Source organism: Neolamprologus brichardi, chromosome 10 (genome assembly GCF_056152115.1).
Source record: "Neolamprologus brichardi isolate AB-2024 chromosome 10, ASM5615211v1, whole genome shotgun sequence".
NCBI lineage: Eukaryota > Metazoa > Chordata > Actinopteri > Cichliformes > Cichlidae > Neolamprologus > Neolamprologus brichardi.
In genome coordinates, this window is record NC_142113.1 from 17,685,939 (window position 1) to 17,712,500 (window position 26,562).

Genomic DNA, 26,562 nt, shown 5'->3' on the forward strand with positions numbered 1-26,562 from the left:
TGTCAGAATCCTTGACACTTAGCTCCACTTTTAGCCCCAAACGACCACCCGATTGACCCCATACCTGCTCAAGTATGGTCTTTCTCTTCTTGCCATCAGTGACAGTGGACAACTGCATGTCTCCCATTTTCTTCATTTTCTCATCCATATCAATCTTCTGCTCCAGCTTGCGGATTTCAGTTCGCAGCAATCGCACAGTGTCCTCCCTGTGGTGCTGCCGAGCAAGAGCAGTAGCGCACGCCGAGTGGATCGCCGTGATCCAGTTTTCCAGTTCTGTTTGGCCTGATGTCTGAACAGAAGGAAGGGACCATGACAAAGTGGGTAACGATAGTGAGCAGATAAAATAAAGAAACTGACAGCTGAAAGAATTTAATCATGACTTCCAATATCGGCCTCTGGGAGAAAATGGTCATTATAATCTCATCATCATTTTATTACTTTCTTCCCATTCATGAATTAAATGTCAGTGAGGAGAGCTGTCATGAATATAAATAGACAGATTTTAATATTACACAATGGTCAGTCTGGTGGATCACTGTCACGGTGTGACAGCGTGGCCTTTAAACATGTCAAACATAAACACAAGGACACAGGGCCGCCTATCTCCAGCACATGATGAACATGTATTGGTGTGCCACACGCAAATCCCCAAGAGGAATATAGCTTCCAATTTCCTGTTTCTCTTTATGTTTGATGCTGGTATGTACAGTAGCACCAAATAACAAAGACAGGATACAAAAACACTGAACCTGTATGCATGAATGCCAACCTGATTTAACTTTAACTTGCATAAAATATTGTCATGCCAACTCAGCTTTAAGAGTAGCCGATGTTTTAAATTCCAGTGCCTCTCTCACCTGGAAGAGGAAAGCATCTCCCACTGAGTTGCTGAGACAGAAGACAAAGTCTTTCTTGGGATGCTCAGGTACAGCTTGGACAATGCTGTTCTCCACCCACAGCGCGTGTTTGTGAACGCTGTTGTGGTCGATACCTGAACGGCCATCGTATTCATACAGGAATAAGGTGCAGCCTTGAAGAACGCATAAAAAGAAAGTAGTTTAAAAAAAGACAAAAATATGTTTGTTTTTTTACAAAGGTTATAATAAGTACCCTTAAATCAATTTAAACATCCTCCCTTTCCCTGAACTTTATTTAAACAACGATTATAAAACGTAATAGTTTAATACATGGACCTATTTTGCTATCAGTACAACTAAACCTATAACATTACATTATGAAGATAAGACTGATTTATTTTTAGCATGATGCATAGAAGAGATGCTCTATCTTATGCATTTCAACAGGATTGGATTAGGCATGGATTTTGCCGTAAAATTAAATTGTGATGAAGCTGAGGGGAGAAAATGCAAGGCTGCATTGAAGAGCGTGAGAGAGGACAGCAGAGGTGAAAACCAAGGGCAGGGAATGTGTTAAAGCTTATATGAATGTAGTTTAACAGCAGAGAGAGTGTATGGAAGATTAAACAGCTTTGGGTTGGTTATCTGAATGAGATTAAGATTATTTTCTAGTTGCAGAAGCATTTGAAACCCAGCCACAGAGGCCACAAGCCAGGAAGCTCCTAGTGTTGGTCAGATTGCGGCAACAAGTTCATTCAACTTAAAATCTGTGCCAACTCAAATATGTGGCACAGGAGAGGTGTTAAAGAAAGGAATGCACATAGGGTGGAGTGGGTGGAGACAAATGTCAAGGGTAATGTGTGAGATAAGGATAGCAGCAAGACTGAGAGTGAAGGTTTACAGGAAAGTAGTGAGGCCTGCTGTTATGTATGGTTTGGAGACGGTGGAACAGACACAAACACAGGGGACAGAGCTGAAGATGCTAAGATTTTATTGCTGGAAGGGGAGAGAATAGAAAAATTAGAAATCAGTAGATCAGCAGGAGAGCTCAGGTTGGATTTGGACATAAAGTTCAGGAGGCAAGGCTGAGATGATTTGGCCATGTGCAGAGGATATTTTGGAAAAATGATGTTGAATAAGGAGCTGCCAGGCAGGAAGGAAAGAGGAAGACCACATCATGGATGTAGTGAAGAAGGACATGCTTGGTTTGCGTGACAGAGGAGGATGCTAGAAATAGAGTAAGATGGATGCAGATGATCCAATGTGGTGACCCCTAAAGGCAGCAGCCAAAAGAGTAAAGGTGCAGAAGCATTTTTACGTACTAACAATTGTGCTTAGTTAAGCATTCATAAAGTACTCTGACTGAAGCTGGATGGACACCTGCTGCCTTACATTTTCTGCCTTTCTTTTTTTGTGAACTATCAGTCACACGCAGGTAAAATCCAACACAAACATTAAACATAATAGTGCTGAAAATCTGTGCAACACCTTTCAGAGAAACCCAGTATTGTTTCCACTTGCGTCTCGCTGCAGGTTCCACCTTCTTGTTTTTCTTATGAACCAGGAAGTTCTTCACAGCCAGAGTCCCTGCTTTCCTGACTGTGCCGTGTGCACAGCTAATCAGAGTGTCCGGCGGATACATACTACTGAGTGTGCCGCTACTCTGCTCATCACTTACAGCAGAGCCTGCCTCCTCTGTGCAGTCTCGGCCCCGATTTGTCTGACGAGAAAAGATTAAGGAATTAGAAATACACGGAATTTACCTATATTTTAATAACATAGGAAAAATGTAACTAACCCAGGCTTGATTGTCTAGCTCCTTCCGGAAATTTTCATAAACTCCCCCCTTGCCTCCTTCGCCTCCTCTTCCGTCAGCTCCTCCAGCGCTGCTGCTCCCACTGTCGCTGCCATTAAAAAAACTGCCCTCTGTAGCTGAGTACACTGAAAAAGAGGCAGACATGGCCTTACACCGCCGGGAGAGCAGTTCTCCTTCTCCATCTATCTCAGGGGCAACGCCATCAATCCCACTGTCGCCATACTCGCTCCCCTCGCCTAAAACACCAGAGATGTCCTGTCATCCAGAGAAACAGGGTAGAAACAGATTAAGCATTATTAATGGACGGAAACTGATTTATTTGCACAAAATCAGACAGAGAAGTAACAGCTTCAATCTGCATAACACAAGACGTTAATTCTTTCACACAGAACTGACAGCGTAGGCTGCACAAGCGGTTTCTGGGTTTACTTTTGTTTGTATACATGAGTTGGCAGTTGCATAAGTGCACTTTAATATCCTTTTGTGCTCATTTTTGTATGAATTTCTGATTAAAAAAAGGCTTTCCACTTTGAGTATGAAATTTTCTGTGCTTTCACCAAACTGAGTCTCCCTCTGTTCTTTTTGTTTCATTGTGCTGTCAGTCTATTTATATCTAACAACCCCCTCAGCCTGACTAGATGAATTTATAATAAGCACTTATGGCGATCTGCTATCCAAGGGTGCTTGGGGGTTCCGGGAATGCATTGAAAGAAAAGCTCGGTTCAGTATTTTGGTACTTTTTGTTTAGCAACTTTGTTTTTATCAGTGACGCACGGCAACTGGGGAGGCATGGATATTATTATTTATTCTACTAATTTAGCTTTTATGTTTACCTGCATGAACGTTACATAAACTTTACTTTCCTCCTCTTGCTCTTTGATTTTATCTGTTTTAGTAAGATGACAAAGAAAATCCTCTAGATAAAGTTCAAAGTTCAAAATGTCTTTGTCGTTCAAAGCTCAGTATGTGAGCAGAAGTCCCACGGTGACTTTCTATCTGACTATCTTTCTGTGTAATCCTCTTCCCAACTGCACAAATATACAAACATGCTTGGATGCTTGGATTTGCAAAGATATAACATGCATATACACCAGTCCAGAGCACACACAGGAAATTCCGCTGGTTGTCAACAACATGTTAATTACTTGATGAACTGGTGTCATGTCTGTGATGCCCCTGAACTTCCTGGACAGCACTGGTAAACAAAGTCCTCTATTATTCTAAGTTTAGAAGTCTGTATTTTTTCCAATACTGGAAAAAAATAGAACAAGAAGACCTTTACCCTTAGTACTGTTCCATCTGCTTTCAATACTTATCGGTATATATATTCATGAAATACCTGAGTAGTCTGTGCGCGTCTTCCCTGGAAGGTAGGGCAAGGTGTAGCCGGAATACTGAGCCCAGTCAAGCCTTCAGAAAGGCAGTGTGAGCGTCGGCAGGGGAGCGTGAAAGCTCCATACCCCCCACCATCATCCTCTGCTGGAGACATCAAACCCTCCTCTACTTCCCCGTCTCCGTCGCACTCGGCTTCTCTGCAGTTTTTTATGTACCGGCTCCTTTGCCCCCTGAAGCCCGGACTCTGCTGGCTGCACAGATGGTCCAGAGACGATGCCCTCTCAGTTGAGCCTGGAACACACACGCAGGTGGTTATTGCAGAGCACAGTGTGTATTTGTGGGCAAGGTGAGTTCTGATTACTGTCAGGTACTTTCAGTTACCTCTGAAACATTTGACCTTCTCCATATGTGCCTGTGTCCTTCAGTGAAACGGTGATTTTTCTTGAGTCATTATGAATCTGTGTGTGTGTGAGGCAAACCCATACATTATTCTGAATGAGACGACCACCTATGGCAGTGCTTAGACCTTCAGCAGTTGAGTTACCAGGTACCGCCTGCTGTCACACTGAACCCCTGCATCTCCTGCACAAAACCAGTTAAGCTAACAACCCTGTGATCAGTTGAACTGATGCAACTGATAGACGGCAGCTAACCTTCAATCAGCAGATTTTCTCAGATCATTTTCTCCCTACTCAGTGAGTGCCTGCAATTTTTCCCACTTCCCTCCCCCTCATCACCTGTTCACTGAATCAAATCAACAGCTATGAACATGTTCCCCTGAACTTTTTTTCCCCCCCACTTATTAGCCATCACCAGTGTAGCTGTCGTTATTTTTAGACAGCTACATTGTCTTGTTTTTTGCTTTTATTTGTTGTTTTTTTAAATAATACAAATAGAAATCTTGAAATATATTTTAATTCTATTGTATCAGAAAATATGTCGGTGAAGACTTCAAGTCATCAAATAAAAGCATAGGCCCCACATATCCTGTCACTAATGATGTCTACATTTCTGAATGTGTGCATGAGAAAACTACACGTGCTTTCTGCAGGTTTATACAATCTACCGGTAAATATGATGCTTTTGCTTCTGTGTACATTCTCACCTGTGCTGCCTTTGCTGCCTCTAGGGCATCTAAACTGCCCCTCCTCCTCTTCTCCTCCATCGACCATCTCCTCTGTGCTGGTCAGATGCTCCTGGCTGAGGTCAGACATAGAAAACTCCAAGCTGTCTTCTCTCCACATGTCTGCTGACTTTGATCGCTTCTTTTTATTACTTGCTCCCTCTCGGGGTCCTTCAGTCATTTGCTGCAGGAACCTTTCCTCTCCAATAGTGTCCCCTTCCCCCGTTGAGTCCTCTCCTCCATCTTGGGCAATGGTGTCTGCCTCTGAAGTTTCGGGAGTCGGCGTGGCCAAGGGGTCATCATCGTGCTGATAGGACTCCGGCCTCATTGTCATAGCGACACGCTGGGTCCAGTGAGGGTTGATGCCAAATTTGTCAAACTCATCTGCTGCATTGAAAAGCTCTAGTCCGTTCTCTACCAAGGACTGAGGGATGCTCGGTGTGCTGGAGGAACGGGTTGAGGCTTCAGAGTTTCTGTGATTCTGCTTCACTGAGGAAGAGTGCCTCGAACGGCGGTTGATTTTCTGCTTGTTGGAGATACGGAGTGAGCGGGTCGTGTGCTTACGGGAGAGATGTCCCGGCACATCACCATGGATACTACTCTCTCCATTTTGACTCTCCACGTTTCCCATGATTCAACTGTGGATCAAGTAATAAAGTTTGCATATTACGTAATTTAGACAACTTCTTAAAAGATCAGAAACCAGATACAAAAGTAGTTTAAAATTATTCCGTAATGTCTGTCACATCAATCAGTATAAGATAATTTATTAACTGCGTCTTTACGTGTAAGCACAAAGTTTATGAATCACAGAAAGTCATTAGTACACACAAATTGCATAAATGTTCACACATCTAATGGTGTGTGAACAGTGTCCAATTCACAAGTAGCAGCACAGATTTTAGACAACGCACATATCTGCCATCTGTTGTACATGGATGACTTGGTTTGTGGAGATCAAAGAAAGAAGAAAGAGTTTGAATTAAATAAGAAAATTAAAAAAGATTTAAAAAACTTAATCTGTCCTTTCTGTTAAAGGAGGCGTCTGGCCTTAAGATTTCGTTAGTAGCCTTAAAATGTGTTCATTTCAACTACAAAAACTGTCAAATACTCAAAGCAGGTGCCAGACCCTTGGTAAGATATTCTGTACTAGAATATCTATCTATGTAAGGTCAGTCAATTTTGATAAAAGAAAAGAAGAAAAATAACCTCACAACTGGCAAAAGTAGTGGTTTAGATATACAATTTGTTTCTGAATCAATATTAAATTGAAAAATCTGTCTTTTAATTGCAATGTCAAAACATTTAAACAAATATTCATTGTGTGCCATACTTCTAAAAGTAAAAAGGTCTGAACCAGCCCTCTGCAAGATTTAAATTGCTGGTAATGAGGTCCATCAGTGTGCTGCATGAGAGGTTTGATGGCACATTAAAACTTATGGCTCAAGTGGCATCAGTGGTCTCATTTGATTTGCACAGCATGCTTGGATGTGTACAAACATTATATAAAAGGTTTGTTAAAAGTTTCCTGCTTTTCCATTTTATCCCAGCCTGCTGTTCATAATGCATCAAAATCTTCTTTGCTTTTCTAAGTGTCTATAAAATCTTCAAAAAAATTAAATAGCTGAAGTTATAAATCTCTCAACTCTGACTAATTTAAGTGTTCTGCCATTGCACTTTTGAACTCCAACACAAATGCACTGCAGCGCCTTTTCTCCCTGAGCAGTGTTCAAATTATGCACTAGCTATATTCCCAACACAGAGAATCAAAACAATCAAAGAAATCACTTTAGAGCCGCGTTATTTTCATCATGAAGTTATCTCAGCAGCCCACTTCACCTCAATCTCTCTGTTACACAAGCACATGGAAGTGCTGAGTCAAAGGCTGTCGGATCAGTTTGTCCTCAGAGAGTCACACATCATCAAACCCACACCATCAGGTTCTCAGTGTGGGCTCGAACTGCAAAGACACTGGTGAAAAAATCTGCCTTAAAAAGCAGTTGTTTTTTTGCTTGTGTTTAGTCTATCAGTCCTTAAAAAACTATTATTTCTGGAGATTTGTGCATCATTAAAGTGTGAAAACTGTAGTTACCGATGATTAAGCAGCCACATCACCAGCTTCCCCGCATCAGAGCGCTGCGATCCTTTACCAGCTCCATAATCCTCCACACATCCTCATACGGTGGTGTCAGTCTGCCCTGACAGAAACAAGGAGGGAGAGAGAGAGAGAGATCTTTAGCAGTGCTCTCACAACTTCAAAGTGACCTGATGTGTCAAACACACACAGAGAAGAAGTGAGAAGACAAGTAGAAGGAAGAAGTACCTGCCCAGTATGTCACATAAAGCTGGTCAAGTAAAGCTGAAAAGGCAGCTGTGAAGAGTGCAATATAAGACACTCTGTAGAATATGAATGTGGATGATGAAAGGGAATAAATCACAATGGTTTTTAAGATAATGCAGTTTGACTAAAAAAAAAGACAGAGAAACAAGAAATAATCAAATGCACACATATAAACAGCTCATCAGAAACAAAGAAAAGACGTATTGTCTGAGCCTGAAGGGTTTTTTTGGGGGGAAGGGAAGGGGGGACTCACAAACAACCATAATTTCTTCTAACTCTACCCTGAAACTCACTGCCCACCAAATCCACGCAGACGTGTACCGGCGTGTGCACAAAACATTTTGGGAAACACCCCCTATTTCGGTGCAGACAAAGAGAAGCGCACACACATACACATCATCATGAAAATGACAGAAGATGAAAGAAGCTATGGGAACGATTTTGTGCTTAAGACTCAATTAAATGATCCAAGCCAACACGACCTAATTTTCTCTAATACCAGCCCTGAGCTGCTTAGAGTAGACCGAGATTTCCATAATGTGCTATGTATAGTGTGAAGGAATGCAAGAGCAAACATGCTTGCTGTTGTGAACATTTGCCCAGTAGTTAGTCTGCTGCAAACGCATTTGACTGCAGCCGGATAAGCCAATAAGCAGGAAAATGATGGAAGAAAGCCCTCGTGTTGCCATGTACAACAATGTACTTTCAAAGCATATGGCCACTGGCGCACTGTTTGGAGCATCTGTTTTGAGATACCACATCTGGTGAGTCACCTGTTTTTCGAATGCAAAAGCATCAATTGTTCCCCCGAGGTCTATGTTGCAGGTTTCAGTAAAATCTTAATTTTACTAAACTTTGACTGCAGCTGCTATTTTTTTCTATTAGTGTTATTGTTCTATATACAGTAATCTTCTTTTTTTTTTAATTCTCTGGGGCACAAAAACAATAAGTCAACCGTGTTACAGTTCTGGGAAATGACACAGAAATGAGACTTTAGATAACAAGAAGTAAACAGGACAATAAGAGAAGTGAAGGCATCTGATCAGAAACCTGATGGAAACTACAAAGAGGATTTTCAACTCTGACTTTGCACCACAACACCATGTGTGCAAACGTATCCGAGATAGGCTAGAGCAGCGCATCCCAACCCCAGCTGTGGGAAGCAGTTACATAAGCTGAACTTGACCCTGATACAGCTCTCCTGCCTCTCATGCAGTCCTTTATATCTCATCTCTCCTACACCCTCTGTGCCACTGAGGCCGACCCACATGATGCCCCCCACCCACCTTAAAAAAATAGGCGGAATATTCATTTTGGGCGTATGGCTCCTCTGCTGGTTCATTTTTAACAATTACTATAAAAACAGGACTTCATTGTCTCAGCTGGAGTGATTTATAGATAGATAAACATGTGGAGTAAATGCAAATCACTAACACACAAAAACACTGATGACCCTTTCACTGAATTTACATCCTTTTTGCAAACCCATATATTCTATAACATACAGTCTAAGTCGGGAAGGTGCAAAACACACACACAAATGCACAGGGGTCAAACAAACAACACAATCCTGAGTGACAAAACACGGGGGAAATCAAACCACTGCCTTTCCTCTGGCAGTGTACAGTCTAAAATGTTTAGTCTCTTCATTTTTCCTCTTCCCCGTGCCCCCCAGCAAGGCACCGCAGAGGGAGATGGGTAACAAGGAGAGGAGAGAGAGCTCTCTGTTAAACCCCTGTAGAGCTGAGAGGTGAGGCGATGCTGGAGGCGAAATACATGAAGAGGGGTGGGGGGAGGTCGAGTCTGGTGCAGACAGAGAGGGAGGGAAAAAAAATACTGGGGTATGAAAAGAAGTTTGATAGGGAAAAGTGAGAAAATGGGAAGGAGGAAGAAATAAAGACGGCGTGAGAGAGAGAGATAAAGTCAGAGAAATTGGGGGGTCCTATTGTTGCTGAGCTTTAAGTGGATAAGTAGACATGTGCTCAGTCTGCCTCTCTTCAGGCTTAATTGAGGGAGCCGAGACAAAAGGGGAAACATAATTATTCGCTCTCTTTCTCTCAGCCTCTCATTCTCGCAGTATATTAACGCATCGGGAGAGTGTATTACCACGGCGCACCGTGCAACAGCCGCCAAAGCATCATTACCATGCACACATGCCCACTCGCAATCAAGCACACACACACACACACACACACACACACACACACACACACAGAGGGGACAAAGAAAGAAAACTGGAGACAACAAAATTCCATATTTAATATCCGCAACTGAAGATAAAAAAGGTAAGCATTGTCTAAATATGTCACAAACAGCAGCACTCACATCTGTCTGACTACAAACCACACAGGGCCGAGGATTACCGGGACTGGAGGCTCCTTTTACCTGCGCTGCCGATAAAGAGCTGTCACATTCATTGTGCCACATTGTGACTGTTGCATTAGTCAGTTGCTCAACACCTATAGGCCCGCACGTCTATCACCTAACGCATGAACGTAGTTTGCTGTGACACACGACGGAGTACTGTGGAATAAAGGCAGGCGCACACTTTCAGTCAGACACACCTGCAGGATCCCAAGAGAAATGAGAGCTGGTTTTTCCCAGTCACAGCAAGCACTCACACTTTTTGGAAAAATACCAAAGGCCTGTCAGAACACACTCAAAGGAGACACACCCTACTCTCCCCTGCCAATCTTTTCATCTCTGCACCTGTCTCACAGCACCGCCCTACGTGACACACAGCTCAGCTCAGCAGACGCAAACTCTACGTGATGCTGATGTAGTTCTACGCTGTACTGCAAATGAAGCCAAACAAAACATGTCACTTGTTGTCTTTCATCTCGTCACTGTGACTGTATTCTGGAAAAGGATGTTGCAACCAGACACTGAACTTTGTGAATCACTGAGCTCACTGTTAAAGACGACAACTCATCACAACATCATAGCATTTTACAAATTTACTTCTATGGCGAAGATGAAACTACCCGTGTTCATTAATTTGTGCAGATCTATCTTTTAGTCAGCTATTACTGATTATTCACATTGTATCACACATCAGGAGCACACAGTGATGAAATAAAAAAGTACTCCTGAGAGTTCCACACTACTTTAGAGTGAGCAAATATATATTTTGGATTTTAAAATATCATCATAATCCAAAGTTATGAAGTCTAAAAGACCAAACAGTCTCTCGCATGCTTTTGGGCCGCTTTGAAGCCCTTAACGACAAGCCCTTTAGACGTGCTTCATCCAAAAACCTAAAAAATGATGCTTAAAAAAGGAGATCAAAAGAAATAAATCCAATCTCTGCTAAAGACTGCAACAGTGACTACGCTAAACATTGCTGAAACCAGAAAAGCTCCCAGCTTGACTGACCTTTCTTTATATCTTCAAACTACAACACCCCCCACGAAGCTCTAAAACACATGACGTAATTATTGGAATCACCCTTCCCTGAGGCCTTTCTCCTGCACCTCTCACATTCTTTGAATTGCTACCATTTCTCCTCCCACTTGGCGGAGTGAGGTTTTATGCTTACTCTGGGGAGTTTAAAAAAAGGGAATTGGAGGAAAATTCAATCCAAAAACAAGTCCAGACAGATTGCCATGGGAATGTGACAACAAGGCCTTATCAGAGGATCTCTATGCTCCTCTTTTTTTCCATGCACACCTGCACACGCCACATGTTAGCAAGTCCGCCAAAATAAGAGCATGATTGGGTGCAGGAAGCCTCTTGGTCCAAATGAATAAGAATCACTGCGGTTATTCACAAGTATGCATCTGTTTGCAAACATAGGTGGGCACATTGTTCACATTTGAGGAGGAACCACGTCTATCTAATGCCAAGACAAGAGTCAGATATGCTTTTGAAAATACACCATTGTTGCGACGGTAGTGCACGCTCCGCCGCACTCCCACAGTTCTTTTGAGACAGGACCGCCTGAGACATCACCAGCAGAATTCCCTGGAAGAGGGAGATTAGCTTCTATTCATCCTTCCGGGATCTGACAAGGCACGCGCCCCAATTCTAAGCTTAAACACACATGCAGATACACAAACAGTGTGTGGCTGCAAGCACGAGTCTCGACTCCTTAAATCAAACATTAATTTCTTTTAACTGGCGAGGGACAAATGATAATTCCTTCCTGAAGAGGGCTTTCATTTTGAGGCCACAGAAGCAAAACGCAGAGATGACAGAACAAAGTGGAGTGGAAGGATATGAGATGATTGTTATTCATTCATGTTCCCCACTGCTTGTCATCCTCTAACACGGAAGCGGAGAAAATTAGACTGGGTTTTATTTTAGTAGTAACAAAACAATTCCTTAAAAAAATGTTTTTGGAAAGCTAGAAAATCACAAATTGGCAATGTGACGTAAAAGACTTGAGATTTGGGGTCAGTGTGGCAACCGAGGATCATGTTTTAAAAAAAAAGATAAAGGCCAGTGGAATTCACTGTCAGCCAATTCACTCTGCTTGGCTCCTCAAGTGTCACTAACCTCATTAAATACGCTCCTCTGGCTTTCTAAGAGCTTACGCTATATGCTCCTTAACTCAGATTTCAGCTGACTGTCTCTGCAGCAGGGTGCAGTCAGGGATTACCATATTTTAAAGAAGATTTTCTTTTACCGCCCGCTCTCCATTGAGCAAGGAGCCCAGGAGAGTCAATGAAAGTGTGTAGATTTTGATGCTCTGCTCAGTAGCTACTGCTACAACCTCAACTATCAGGAATCGCTGCATGAATTCAAAGTCAGGAAACCCCACAATTTAACCTCCATTACAATGCAAGACTTTTACACTAGAAGATCAAGATATCTCTGTATTACATCCAACTCAGACTCTTGTTGTAGGTTAATATGTGACATGATAGGGTCAAAACCACATGTTGTAGCGGACTGACTGGCACATGAAAAACTACCGTGTGCGGTTTGTTAAATATTAATAAATCATCCCCTTTTTTGCCATTCCTCAATCAACGCTCACTCGTCCTTCCTGATGAGATGGTGATTGCGCAGACAATCGGTTCGCAGTCATCAAAACCAATCAAGTGAATATTCACGTGGTGATTTTCTATTTCAAATATGTGAGAAGGAGTAAAAGAAATTGGCGTGAAAACATGTTGGAGGAAGATGAGTCAAAAGAAGGAGAAAAAGATGAAAAAAGAATGACGCATTAAATAAAAAATTGGAGTCAAGACGAGGCAAAAATACAACTAATCTGTTACTATTTTCAACCAAGTACAGTACTATACAAAAGTCTCAAATATTATGCCTCCAAGGAGCATGACTTCCAAATGATTTTAAAAGAAGTTCTTGGGTAATAGTTCTCCAGTCTTTCTGTAGGTCTTTCACAGTTTTGAATCTTTTGGCAATCACTAATTTTCAGTTTCATTGTCTTTGTTTGTTTGTTAGGCCATTTAACACTGATCTATGAATCATAAATGGAACCTAACTCAAGGGATCACCAGATATAACAGACAACAGCAAATAATCTTTTTGAAATTGACCCCCTAGGTCATTTGTTACTTGCAGCCTGTTGCAGAAACATGCAATTTATCCCCAATTCTTTTGTTAAATCTCCAAAAAATGGCAACGATAACACAGGTTGACAGGCATATAATAGTATTTTTGCACCAAGGTGAATCCCAAAGAGCTGTTAGAAAGAAGACAGCAGAAGACATGGCAGGCCTAAAATATTATCTCCACCAGATAAAAAGTCAAGACCTTCAGAAACTTGGTGGAAAAACTCCACTAAACACCTGACTCGAGACCTGAGAGATGCATCGTGCTTCAGCTGATTCATCTACAGTTTGCCAAAGCCTCATCAGAAACAGTCTCAGTCCAAGGATAGCTGTCAAGAATACATTTTTAACTCGGAAAAGACACCAGAACTTGGCTGAAAACAACAGGAATTACAGAGCGATAAATTCAAATGTCTGGGTTCAAATCATCAGCGACATGAACAGGAAAGGTCAGGAGAGTGGTATCTACAGCTATCTGCAACACGGATGCTCTGTCATGGTTTGAGGCTGCGTTTTAGTCAGTGGTGTTGTCAAAACTGACTTGAATTGAAATTACTAACATATGCAATACCATCTGCAAAGCATCTGATTGGCAGCACTTTTATTTTTCAGTATGTTAATGATCCCAAACACACTGCCAATACAGTAAAAGCATAAATATCAGTCATGGCCTCCCAAGAGCTCGGACCTTACCATTAATCAAAGAGTGTGGGAAATTTTCATCTTAACAGAGAACAAAAAAAGGCAGGGAACATACAGATAATAGCTCTGAATACCCTTTAAGAAGCCTGGAAAACGATTCCTGAAATTACAAGAAAGCTTGCCTAAAAGGGTTCAAACTGTGTTGACGAGTCTGAACTGATCACCTCACCAAGGTTAAAAAAAATTATGGCCAAATCCAAACAATCTTTATATTAGCATCTTCAGAAATGTAAGTCAAACCCCGGCACTGCCACGAAGTCACACACTGACACACATCAACAGTCAAAGACAACCACAAAGTGCTTTCAATGGAGCCAAATTGGCGGGTAATACTTCTGTTGTGCTCTGAGCTGGCTGAAGGGACGGTGAAAAAACAGAGCGGCTGAGTGGGTGTGAGAGAGGGATAAGAGGGTTTTAGGCAAAGGTAGACTGATTGAGGTGGGAGGTTGAGACAGGAGGTTGAGACAGGGGGATGAGATGAGAGAGGCAAGAGAGTCTGGAAAAAAAGATGATGATGGTGGTGAAAGGGGGATGAGAGGCTGTTAATGCGGCGGGGAGCTGGTGGAATCGAGTGTCGGGCCACAGGTAGACAGATGAGAATGATGTGTGCTGAGGCGGAAGGAGACACGAGAGGTAAAGAGGTGTAGTGGTGCTGATAGGTCCTGAGGGGCTGATAGAGATGGATGTTGTGTCAGTTCAAAGTAGGCCAGACGTGAACAGACCCGATTTGTTGTCAGTAATGACATGCCTGCAAGACTATCTGAAAAGAGAGCCATTGAAGAGCCCATTGTGTGTGTTACAGTGAGTTAGGATGTGACCAAACTACTGTCTCTAAAAATGATGGGAGCAATTGTTCCAGGAAAACTGGTAGTTTGCTACTGTTTTGATGAAAAAGCTCAAATATGTTTGCAGTCTTTAATTACCTTTCAAAAGTTGTGCTTGCAGAAAATGGGAGTTATGCATATTATCCAAACAACTCTGATTTAGGTGCTAATACTGTAAAAAAAAAAAAAAAAAACAACAAAAACAATTAATCTTTGCACACAAACTGAGATTATCCACATTGATGTAATTCTTTGACTGAGTTGTTTACACAGGACTTATAGGATCCAGTCTTTCTAACAAATACGAGTTTACACGATCTGCTTGAAAATGGTTATTAACCCAGATATGTAAATGGACTTCTGTGCTAATTTCACGCCTGAGCTCAGTGAAATAAAAACAGCAGGATTAATCTTTAATTATTACAACTATACCAGTACAAGTTTACTCATATTATTGAAAATGATTCAACATGTCGGAGTAATGCCAAGAGAGTTAATAATACGCAAAGCAACACTGTTATCACTTAATTAAGATTACTGCTAAAGCTATAGTACTACCCTAATCATTACCAGAAAGCAAGAGCGAGGCTTTGGCACAACAACAAACTAGGTAAGGCGTAGATTAGTGGGTACCGTGGGAGCACGGGAAAGCGAAAATTAAAAATTAAGGGAAGAGATGGTATTGAGACAAAAGCGGGGAAAAACATCAAAGTATAAACCTGTCAGAGGTAATGTAATGAAATATGTTAGCAGCAGAGGAATGGGCAGCACAGAGTGAGGCCTGAGGGAGTTGGGGGAGGGGAACAGCAGGATTTGGAAGTTATCTTAGTGCATCCGTGCACCTGAGTCAATAGCAAGGATAGCAAACAAAGTTTAGCTTGAAGGAGACGCAGGAGACAATGTGTTGCAGCGAGGGACAGGGGTAACTAATGCTCAGGAAGAATGTGACAGGCAAACATCGGCTCACTGTGCCGGCTCTTGGGTCAACACAGGTCACAAACCACCAAAAACAATACAGTATAGTTCTGGGAAACTTAAACCTATACACTATTCAAAGGAATTAGAAGACGAGATCATTCAAAATAACATGAAAATAAAAACACAAAACTATGGCAGTAGCTGAAAATATAAGCTGGAATTTCAAGGCTAAGTTTGCAACACACATACTATAATTTTCAATATGATCTAATTTGTTTATCTCAGTTACCACCACATAAACTGTGGTCTCTTTCTCCATTTGTTCATCTCATGCAGAAACAGAAACATAACTTGCGTGGCAGTAAGGTGTGAAGAATTCAGAGAATGACACAGGGGACCGACGCCCAGTTCTGCAAATTTCACCAGCTGAAAACCACACACACCAGTAATTCTAGCAGACAATAGGTCAGTTTCCCACACACAGGAAGACTAAAATAAGTCTAGGGCTGAAACTAATGGTTATATGCACGACTGAGTCATCTTTCTTTTATTTCTGATTATCAGTTCTAAAACCTGTCATAAACATCATAAAGACAGTGGGCTTGTTAGAACACGGATCCTCACATTACTATACCCTGATTCAAGTCAATGGGGATGAGATATCTTGTGACAAACACAACACTGTTGTTGAGACGAGGATATCAACGGCATGTCAGTTACGGGGCATCTCTTCGGAGGATGGGGTTGGATCTAGGTCAATGGGTCCATTTCCTTGGAGTTGATCTCTTGTGCAGGCTAAAGCTAGGGGGTTATTGTTTGGACTTTGAGTGGCTACAGTGAATAGATCCTCCTCTGTCAGTGCATTAGTGACCTGTAAAAGCTCCACACGACCGACATCTGAGTGCCAGCCTGAGGGGAGAACAACAAAGACAACCTAACATCACGCAGGCACATATGCACACACGTTCACGTGCCTAAAAGCTAACACACCACAGGACAATAACAAAATCACTCAATATGAAAGAGACCTCATAAAGGACTCACCACAGCTTTTTCTTTTCTTACCCCAAAGAAACTCACTCCATAGAACAAAGAAAAGTCAGCTTTGCCTGTAAGCCCTTGCTTTTGTCATTCTCACACGCACACATCATACTGTACATACACGTACATATTTGCACACACCTACAAATGCACACACAGGCTTTTCAGACCGCCTTGCAATATCCCACTGCATCACTTCCAGGTCAACAGGCAGGGACGTAAAGTGCGACTGTGTGATGAGAACTGAGTCGCCTGCCAGCTCTTATGAGGGGGTTGAGGAGAACGATGGGGCCGAAGAAGGAATAAAGAGAAGAGACAATGGCTAAGTGGCCTGTTTCCTGTGCTTTAATTATACAGCCAGTGAGTGTGAAGTTAGACAGAGAAACAGATTCCAAAAAGGAGAGTAAAGATTTCCAATCAGAGATAAAAAAAAAAAAAAAAAAAAAAAAAAAGATCCCAGGAAGGCCAAATCTCCCAGTGCAAACAAAGCATAAACACAGTCATTGAAAAAGTTGTCTGCACTGCCGCAGTAATACTAGCTCTAAATCCCTACTCAGCACTTCACACACACACGTGCATTTCCTCTCTCGCACTCTGAAGTCTTTTAAAGCATTTTCCTGTTCAGGTTATCTCAAAGCAAAGCTTCCTTTTTCCATAAAACCACACACTTTGGAACTATATTCTTTAGAAGGACAGGTATAATCTCACACTGCACACATCCTGTGGAGACTGATCGCAAAGGATACCAAATTATACATATTATGAATTGAGGGTGCCCTAGAAAATAAAATCTAACAGCTAAAATGCATTCACACACACGCAAACGTGTTTCAACCTCATCAGCTGGTATCCGGAGCTGATGTGTGGGCTGGAACACCACACTGATCAGAGATAATGGGCAGACATGACAAGGGTGGTAATGCTGTCACACAGAGAGTAAGGATTGAAATATTTCATGATGGAGCAAGAGATGGAAAGAGGGACACAAAGAGAAAATAAAGCATGGGAGAATGAGGGAGGGAGTAAAGGAAGGAAGGAAGGAGGAAACTCCCAATTCATCAGCAGACAGAACAGACAAAAGGGAGGAAATGATGAGGGCACATGCCAGCTCATGTCAACTGTGAGACACCCCTCCCCTGCTTAGACCCCCTTTACAAATTAGAGGCATCCCTTCTGCTTTTTTTACTTCTCATCAGGGGGTTAATGTTAAGGAGTCTGGGACAATGTTCTCCACCTGATCTGCAGTCCTTAGGTAACAACAAAGTAGTCCTGCTCAACCAGACTAGTGACATTTCATAATGGAAAAGCAAAGACGTTAGTATGACATAATCACGCATAGTCACATATGCATTTCATAATTTCCAAATATTTCACAAGTGCCCAGAAACATCCAGATGTGTACGCAGTATATGTGATATCCAAATGATTTCCAACCTATTCAACTTTAATAGGGAAACATGTGTGACCCATCAACCCCCACTGCACGGTTTATGACATTACGAGATTTTATCAGAGTCATTTTTATTAAATACGACTGAGGAAGTTAAATTATCCAGAAAGAAGAGCTGGGGGAATATTTGAAAAATGTATCTTTGCTTTTGTTTTTTTGCAGCATAAACACATTTTCCCCTGTTCTGTAACTCATCTTACTCACCCACAGATTCATCTCATCCACTTGATCTTGACCCGCTCAGTTTCAGAGCTACGGCCTTTTTTGTTACAATCTGCATTGCATAGGGATTCCCTCTGCTTTTGCGTGTAGCCAGAACTGAACCAGCAGCGTAATTAGAGAAACTCAGTGAAGCCAGAGAAGAGAGAGGAAAAATAACAACATTCTAACTTCCCCCCACCCTCAGCTGTCAGTTTTCTCTTGCTTTTCCCAAAACAGACTTCAACGATATTTCTCTTCTTACTTGGCTCCAAATGACGGCAACAGACAGTGAGAAACATGAACACACACACACACGTAGAAGACACACACAGAGAACCCAGAGGCGCACACTGAAACACAAACATTTAAACAGCTTGATTGCATGTGGGGATGGTGGTGGGGTTGGTGGGGAAGAGCATAAGCCCCACATTTGTTTAACAGCAGAAATGAGTGGACCACAGAGGAAGAGGGATAAAAGGTACATTTAGAAAATAAGACACATATAAAGACCGTTCCTGCATCGTGTGTGTTATATCTTTAATTATTCGATTTATTCACTGCAGTAGACAACAATGTGAGAATATCCTTGTCGTTTTTCTTGTCGATGATGAAGAAAAATACTATATTTGTTATTTAATGTATGCAGGAAACTGAAATTTACATGAAAAGATCAGAGTATATAGTTGATTTGGTGACTCTTATTTAATACACTAATTATATCTACGTATCAGTGCATTTATAAAGAATATGTATTAATGTCGTCACGTGAGATGGACTACATCTGAAAGCAAAATTCCCTTCCCCTAAAGGAAACTCGTCATTGTTAAGTTAACTTGTTTTGTGATTAAGTCCTATCCAAGCTGTCGGTAAATTCAATGTTCTCTCTGAACTGAGCATATACAGGCCTTAAAAGTGAGCTGATAGAGCATGAGAGCAAGTGTATCAATCTGGGTCAGTATGTACACCTTAACAAACAGACACACACTCACCAACCCAGAGGGTTCACTTAACAAAGTCCCATCCCCCCTTCAAGCTCACACACATTATTAGCCTACAGTATACACAGCACCGTGTGGTTGTGTGGATGTGCACATATTTGTTCCGCGGACACGCTTGCGTACACAGTAAATGGACACAAAAAAAAACCTGAATGGGATAATGGCTCCCTCCCTCCTCTTTTCCCCCAGCTTTTGCAAAGTCTGTCATTTTTGTAAATAAATAAATAAATATATATATAAACAAAAGTGTGCACATATATACGCGTTTACACTCGTGCGCACGCAAACACACACACCAGTTTTTATCTGTCACTGTAAATCCTTTCACGGATCGCTTCCTCAAAACACCCTGCCAATATTCAACTTCCTCATGGCAACCGAGGCATTGAATTGTGGCAAGAAGGCAAGACAGATAAGGTGAAGAAAACACAAGAAAGCGACACAGAGATCTGGTTTAACAGTCATCAGAAGAAGGAGAGAAAAGCAAATATTAACAGAATGAACACAGTTTTTCACCAAGTTACAAGGCAGAGCGGGGAAATTGATTTGTGGTAGAGCTCTTTGTTTTACAGTTTGACTCAAAAATGTGCTGTGACAGCTCTTATCGGGATTCTGTGGAAGAGAGGCGTGTAACAGTCTCTTTAAAAGTTTGCCTACTGAGCTGTCATGATTTGACTTTATATAACAGGGATATCTTTTGGGGTAAGCCCTTTGCTTGGCTTATCAAACAACCACACCAATATCAAACCATCTACTGTAAATACTGCTGATAGGCAGCGAGGCGTTTGCTTTCCCTATTAGGTCCCAGAACAACAAAATGACAGCAAAATGAAAGGATTCCTCACATGGTCTCTGCTGAGTAGATAATTGGTGTTGAGAAAAATCTCAAGCCAACCACCAAAGGTTTTTTTTTCCTTCCCAGCAAAGAAGAGGGATTTTAAGGGTGGAGGAAAGGACAGCGGAGACTACTTGCCCTTTGATCCGCTGTAATTCTTTTGCTGTCTGGATCCTGGCACAGCTGAGACCTCACACCTCCTCTAATGCACACACGTTTGAGTGACATATGCTAAATATGTCTGCAGTGTTCAGTAGGAAATGACAGTGGATATTTGCAGAATCCCCACCACTGTTTCTGTATTTCCCTTACTTTACAATGTTTCCCTACTTTTTTATCATGTATTGCTGCTGACTGCAACTCTGCTAAGTCTTCTGTACCAATCTGCCTTTAACTGCTGTTCCCTCAAGACTTTCAGTAGCTCTAAAGTCTCCCTCTTTGCCAGTCTCATCCTCCGCTTCACTCTTTTGCTTTTCTCCTCTCTTAATATTCCTACACATACGCACATGCACAGAGCAGGCTGATGTCTTTATCCAAATTTCTCAGTGAATCTGTCTTTCTACATCTTCCATTGTGAACCTTTGATGGTATAACCAGAAATGTGAGGACTGAGTGCTTTTTATGCTTCTTCACAGAGCACATGCTAACAAGCTTCTGACAGGCCATAATTACTGAGAGCAGCACTTGATCTTTTGATCTTGAAATGAGAGTAATCACACTTTTATCTCAAGAAATTTCATAACTCTGCATCTCAGATCTGTTACAGTATGTGAACGCACACAACCAAACACATGCCCTGGATATAACGCGCCTCACTGTGTTTCCCCTACTCTTAGAGAACAAACGCCACAGCTCAAAGGGCACTGCCAGGTGCTGTGGGTTCAGAGGGCTGTTAAGGTATTTTATCATCATTAAATTAGCACAACTGGGAAACTAGGCAAAGTCCCAACACAGAGAATTAATGATTGATAAGCTCCTTTCATCGTCACACATAAAATGGCCATGCAGGATTAGCATTTAAGCAAAATGGTCTTTCTGTGCAATTCTCGTGTATTTATTTCAATTTGTGTGTGACAAGAAGTGTAAGAGAAGCTAAAGAGCGGAAGAAAGAAAAAGGCATCCCCCAAACAGTAACAGAGCCTATACTGTACTAGCAAAGAAGAGTAGTCACACCATGTGTGGGACTGCACAGCATATCTTAACACACATGTTGGTGTAGCACATATATACATACGCACAGGTATGCCACAAATCGTATACTCTATGAAGACGCACACGTGCTACACACAGTTAGTAACTTATCTAATCACACATAACACAAAGCCAGTCACCATAGGCAACAGTTTCTACCTCTCCCAAAGCTCACCAAACGTCCTCAAAACAAGAAACAGCTCTCTTTACCTTTACTTAATAGGTCCCCGTGCGTGTTACAGTTAATCCCCTGAACTGGTAAAAACACAGCCTGTGTGCGTCCTCTTCAAGAATTAAAAAGAGGGAAATCCTTGCATCAGTGAAACGTCTCCCGGACTCCAGCGCAGCTTTTACGCACACACAGACACATTAGAGCTCATACTCGAATACTTGCTGTCTTTTTGCGTGCCTACACCAGACTGAAGGCTTAGTGGAGGGTGTGTGTGTGTGTACTGAGTGTAAGCCCGCCCCTTTTTTTCTGGTTTCCCCTTTTCTCTCTCCCACATGCGCTCCAACCCAGCCCTCCTTCTCCCCTCTCTCATCTCCAGCTCACTCGCTCTTTCTCTCGCTCCAATTTCGCCTCCTCTGGCTTGCCAATTGACTGCCAGCGTGTATGCTGGGTCTGTGCCTCTAAGCCTAAATGTCCCAGTCCTCTTTTTAATTGCTGGCTCTCTGGACTCGTTCTAAACACAAACAAAGGCACAGTGGAGTGGAGTGGACAAGCATGGGCATGCACAAACACACAAGAAAACGATATTTGCCTGTAAGGAAAGATAGGCTGATATAGTAAGTAATTCTGGGGAAAGATAACAGATAGCCCAAACCAACGCTCTACTGATGGTAAGCTATCAGGAAATACTTATCAGCTAGCTAACTTTAAAAAAGTAAAATACCCTGCAAGGCACATGTGGTTTTGAACAGAAAGGTGAAGATATTGCGTGATGGAGTACATGAAAAACGCATCTCTCTCTCTCTCTCTCTCTGAAGCCTTTCGCACAAGCTGCTGTTGCTCATGTTATGCTTCTGCTGCAATCTTGTCTTTTCTTCCATCATTTCTGTATTTACTATTTTATAACCCAGCCAGCATTCTATTTCAAGTATCAAATAAAAAAGGATTAAGTCTCTTCTGATGTTTTTGACTATTTTCTCAGTTTCTCTTTGACTATTTTGAATATCAAGAAACATGGCGCTGAACCTTTGCAGCCTTCTGAAATGGGCTGTCAGCTTGGATTAACATCATCTACGGTGGACCCTCAAAGTCCAAATCACTGTTGCAGGACTACATCATATATGGGATAGCTATTTGCCTTGTGGTCAACACAAGCAAACACACACACACACCTTATAATAAATACTTCATAATTACTGAGACCAAGAACATGAAACAAAACTGTGAAAGAATTATTTATCAATGAGTTCCTAATAAGTCATTAAGTACAACTTCATTAGAGATGCTGATTATTAACTGGGGATAAACTATGTAAGACACTAAATAAGAGAATCATTAGGTAAGACTTAGATCTAACTGCCCACTGTATTTGAGTTTTAATACTGATTGCCTCTGCCTCAAAAACTAAGTGGCAGTAAACAGCAAAAGTTCATTTTGCATCACTTTAAGTCATAAAAACATTAATCATACTCAGTAGTTTCTCAGTACTTGAGCATTAAAAAAAGAACAACTGACTTTGGAGTAATCTTGAGTATTGTTTTGTACCACTTCATTTTTATTGCTGAGTTATTCAGGTGTGATTCATTTAGAAAATGGGGAATAAGATTGATTAGAGATATTTTAAACCAATTATTCCCTAATGGTTTAGTAATAGCATCTTCTAGGCAGTTCTTTGGCAAACAACAATTATCTTTAAATATATCCTGGATCTGGATTTGAGAAATGATAATGAACAGTATCAATAATGAGGTATTTCCCAATTGGTTCCTCGTTTATTCTTTAGTAACTAATAGTTTTGTGCTTTTTTAACCTAATTCATTTAAGATTCAAACAGGAATGCCAAGATCAAAGAGCAGGAAATGCAAAGAAATGATCGTTTGGGCTTTTATGGAGCTAAAACCGGGTTTAGCACAATCAAGAAAGAAAGTAATATCCTTCAGGCATTTTTTTTCAAAAGGAACATCTTTGATTTGTCGGTTTGTCAGTGGGGAGTTTCATCCAGAACTAGTGAAAGTTTTCCATCTCAAAATATGCTCAGTGTTTCTGCAAATCCCAGTAAGAAAAATGCGTAAATTAGTCTACAACAGTCAGTAACTGTCTCTCTGTCTGCAGATAATTTGCTCTTTACTGTCTGACAAAAGAGCTCTCGGAGTTCTTAATATTACCGAACTTAATCACCAAAAACAGAACATTTATGAGGAAAAACAACCACATTTATATAATAGGCCAATATTCCCTGTTGTCTTTGTTTTCTGCACTGTGAAGTTACTGAAATAGCTGGTGTTTAGGTGTCTAGTATTTATGCAGGCAAACATGTCAGGACAAAGGCCAGGAGAGGTAGCAGATCTACCCAACAAAAGGACCTCATACAGTCTCCACAGGGGAAAGAGGGGAGACAGTCACAAGTACAAAGTCACTACATGATAATGCACAGACAACACACACACAGACACACACATGCATTCACAGCACTTTTCCCCCCAGGCACATGATGACATTTCAGCACCTTACTGAGACTATCCCACCGCTGTGCCTCTTGCGTGACATAATTCCTTTGCGTAGGATTGTATGCATGGACGTCCACTTATGTATCTGTCTCCTAGTTTCCCTGTCTACACATCAGACCCGATTATCTTCCCAGTCTTCTGTGTTATCTAACAGCATGACTGGGGAAGGTAGTGTCGTGCTGTGAACTGGCTGAGACAGGAAGTAGCCGGTCCTGGAGGATGAACAGAAACCTATTCCCACACTCCAACCCAAACATTCCTTTATTGGACTGTAATGCAATTATCCAAGGAGTGGGAAGAAATTAGTCAGTAGTTTAATGATAACTCCAAGTTATGTACTGTATGTGATGGCATGTTTGAAAAAGTAGAAAACAGAGTTGGTAAAAACAACAACTGCAGGTGGAGAATGTTATGCAAGTAGAGAATTAGGGGGGCTGCAAAAACATCAGGTTGGGGTGTGTTTTTTTGTTGTTTTGCTCTGTCTGCACTCATCATCTGGTGGGATGCTTGTGTAATAAGAACACACACACAGTCTTCTGTCAGCTGTGTGTCAGAGTTTAGGGGTAAATGAATATCAAAGCCCATTGACCAGTTGAGTTTTCTATTAAATAAACATTGGTAGGAGCACCACTACACAAGTGTTTCTCCCCTCTCTCTTCCACCCCACCTGAGCTGGCCTTTCAGCACAATAGACTCCACCTTTTGATCCTTATCAGATGTCATCACAGTGTGTATGTGTGGGTGGCAATATCAGTTAAGAGCTGACGGGATGAGATTGGTTTCTCATTTCATGGTTCCTGCCATCTCTGTTGCCAAACATATCATATTGAAATTCATGAACATACTGTATTGGAAAGGGAACAAAAAAAAGTGCACATCCCCACCCCCAACCCGCCAACATCCACCGTGCCAGATTTGATAAAATCATTATCATCAGCCATGCGAGTAGAACTGTTGAATAATGCATGCATTGCTGGTCCACAATAGCACATTCCTCCTGGCCTTCTACCTTTCTCCAGGAGTCATATTAGCTACTGGTTGCTCTTTCCACTGCTTAGGGTCATAATAGCTAGTCTCTATTACATTTTCCATTAGCAGGGGACATCACTATAAAGACACATGTAGAGCGGTATGTGGACAAAGCATGTGTTGAATAGACAGACACATGGACGTGCCTACAGAGGAAGACACAACTTCACTCATGAATAGTGACAACAGATCTGAATGACTGGATTTTTAAAATAAGGTGAGCATCAGTAGTTAGACTGCATGGTTGTCTAGTGATTAACATTATGACACATACACAGGAGCTGCTCATCCACAGAAGCCTGTACCACGAAGCTCCCATCACACGCTGTTTTCGCTGATGTAAATACTGGTGTGCAACTTCATGGCTGAGTTGCTGTGGTTCCTAAATGCTTTCACTTTGTAGCAGTACCATGTGTGAATGTGAATTATCTACTGGGAAGAACTTTAACAAACTGTCTCATTGCACTGGTACCACACTTAAATTCAGTAAGCATTTTAGAATAACCCTTTTTTTTTTTTTTTACTAATGTTTGTAAAGGCAGACTGCATGGCTAGGTGCTTGATTTTATAAACATTTGGCAATGAGACGGCTGAATTCAAAGATTACTGTTCATATCGCGTACGCTGGATATCTTGGGTTTGGCAAAAAAATGTGATATTTGTTGTTCCATTTGTCAAGTATACTGGGTTATACACACCCCAACATGCAACCATGTATGTACATAGAGGATGTGGCACACATACTGTACCTTCACTTGTTTATTTATCTCAGTTTCTTGACAAATATCTTCATCTCAATCAATAAAATAAATGTTTATGCATGTAATCATTTCAACAACAAAAAAGAAACACTATAAAGATCCACATTGCTGGATGCGATGCATATATGTTTCCAATTCTATTTTAGATGCTGCAAGTGAACGAATTCTAGTTCACTGTTATCACCCTAGGAGCAGATGGACAAAAAGAGCAAATATACTGGTGAGTTGCTGTTAACAATTACTAATGGGCTAGCTGGTTATTTCCCGTAGACTGCAAGGTCACACAGTACCACATTAGCCTAAAGCTTTGAGTCTATAATGAATATTCATGTGGGAGAGGTTAGTTCATTACCTGCGGTGTGGTTATCGAACAAGAACGTTATATATTGTTCTTTTTATTCTGGTCACTCTCATGTTACTGCTCCTAAACCACTGCTGCACTTATGCGGTTCGTTAATAGGCTTTTACAGCAAAGACAAACATGACCGTAAGCCCATTGCCTGCTGTCTAAAAGAATGGAGTTGGTCATTTACATCATTGTTGTGTCAGATGCAGGAGTGTGCTATTGCCACAGTGCAGTTAAATCTGCCGAAGACTCCGTGAAGTTGAGTTAAGCAACTCTGGATTGCCCAGAAAAGAAGGGTGTTCATAATAATTCTTTGTAAGTGAGGTGGAAGCTAGCAACATAGTCATGTTAAGAATAAAGACCCAGTATTTCAGTATCTATCTAACTAAAGGCATGAACGAAAGTTATATCTTAATGCACTTTGTTACTTTGATGGTCTGGAGAGTTCAGACTATGTTGAAGAAGAACTGTAAAAACTCAGTTTTTTGCCCTATATGATGTATCTCTATGTGTGTTTGCACATGTCCCAGTAATCACTACATCCATTTTCCTGAAATATATATATATATATATATATATATACAAAGAAATAACGGGTA

At 41.4% G+C, this 26,562-nt stretch overlaps 1 protein-coding gene across 2 annotated transcripts in view; it reads right to left on the reverse strand.

Annotated features, from left to right (window-relative positions):
- Positions 1 to 21,581, reverse strand: part of LOC102785230 (rho guanine nucleotide exchange factor TIAM1-like) — a 51,350-nt gene extending 29,769 nt beyond the window's left edge. The window contains exons 1-8 of one of the 2 annotated variants that reach the window (XM_006800082.3): positions 21,362 to 21,581; positions 7,224 to 7,324; positions 5,114 to 5,769; positions 4,013 to 4,299; positions 2,656 to 2,928; positions 2,346 to 2,577; positions 858 to 1,030; positions 65 to 289 (exon numbers count right to left, since the gene is read on the reverse strand). In XM_006800082.3, the coding sequence (XP_006800145.2) occupies positions 65 to 289; positions 858 to 1,030; positions 2,346 to 2,577; positions 2,656 to 2,928; positions 4,013 to 4,299; positions 5,114 to 5,762 (1,839 nt within the window). In that variant the 5' untranslated portion in view covers positions 5,763 to 5,769; positions 7,224 to 7,324; positions 21,362 to 21,581. Of the gene's footprint in view, positions 1 to 64; positions 290 to 857; positions 1,031 to 2,345; positions 2,578 to 2,655; positions 2,929 to 4,012; positions 4,300 to 5,113; positions 5,770 to 7,223; positions 7,330 to 21,361 lie in introns of both variants that reach the window. The other variant, XM_006800083.3, reaches the window with a different exon arrangement.
- Between the last annotated feature and the right edge of the window lie 4,981 nt (positions 21,582 to 26,562).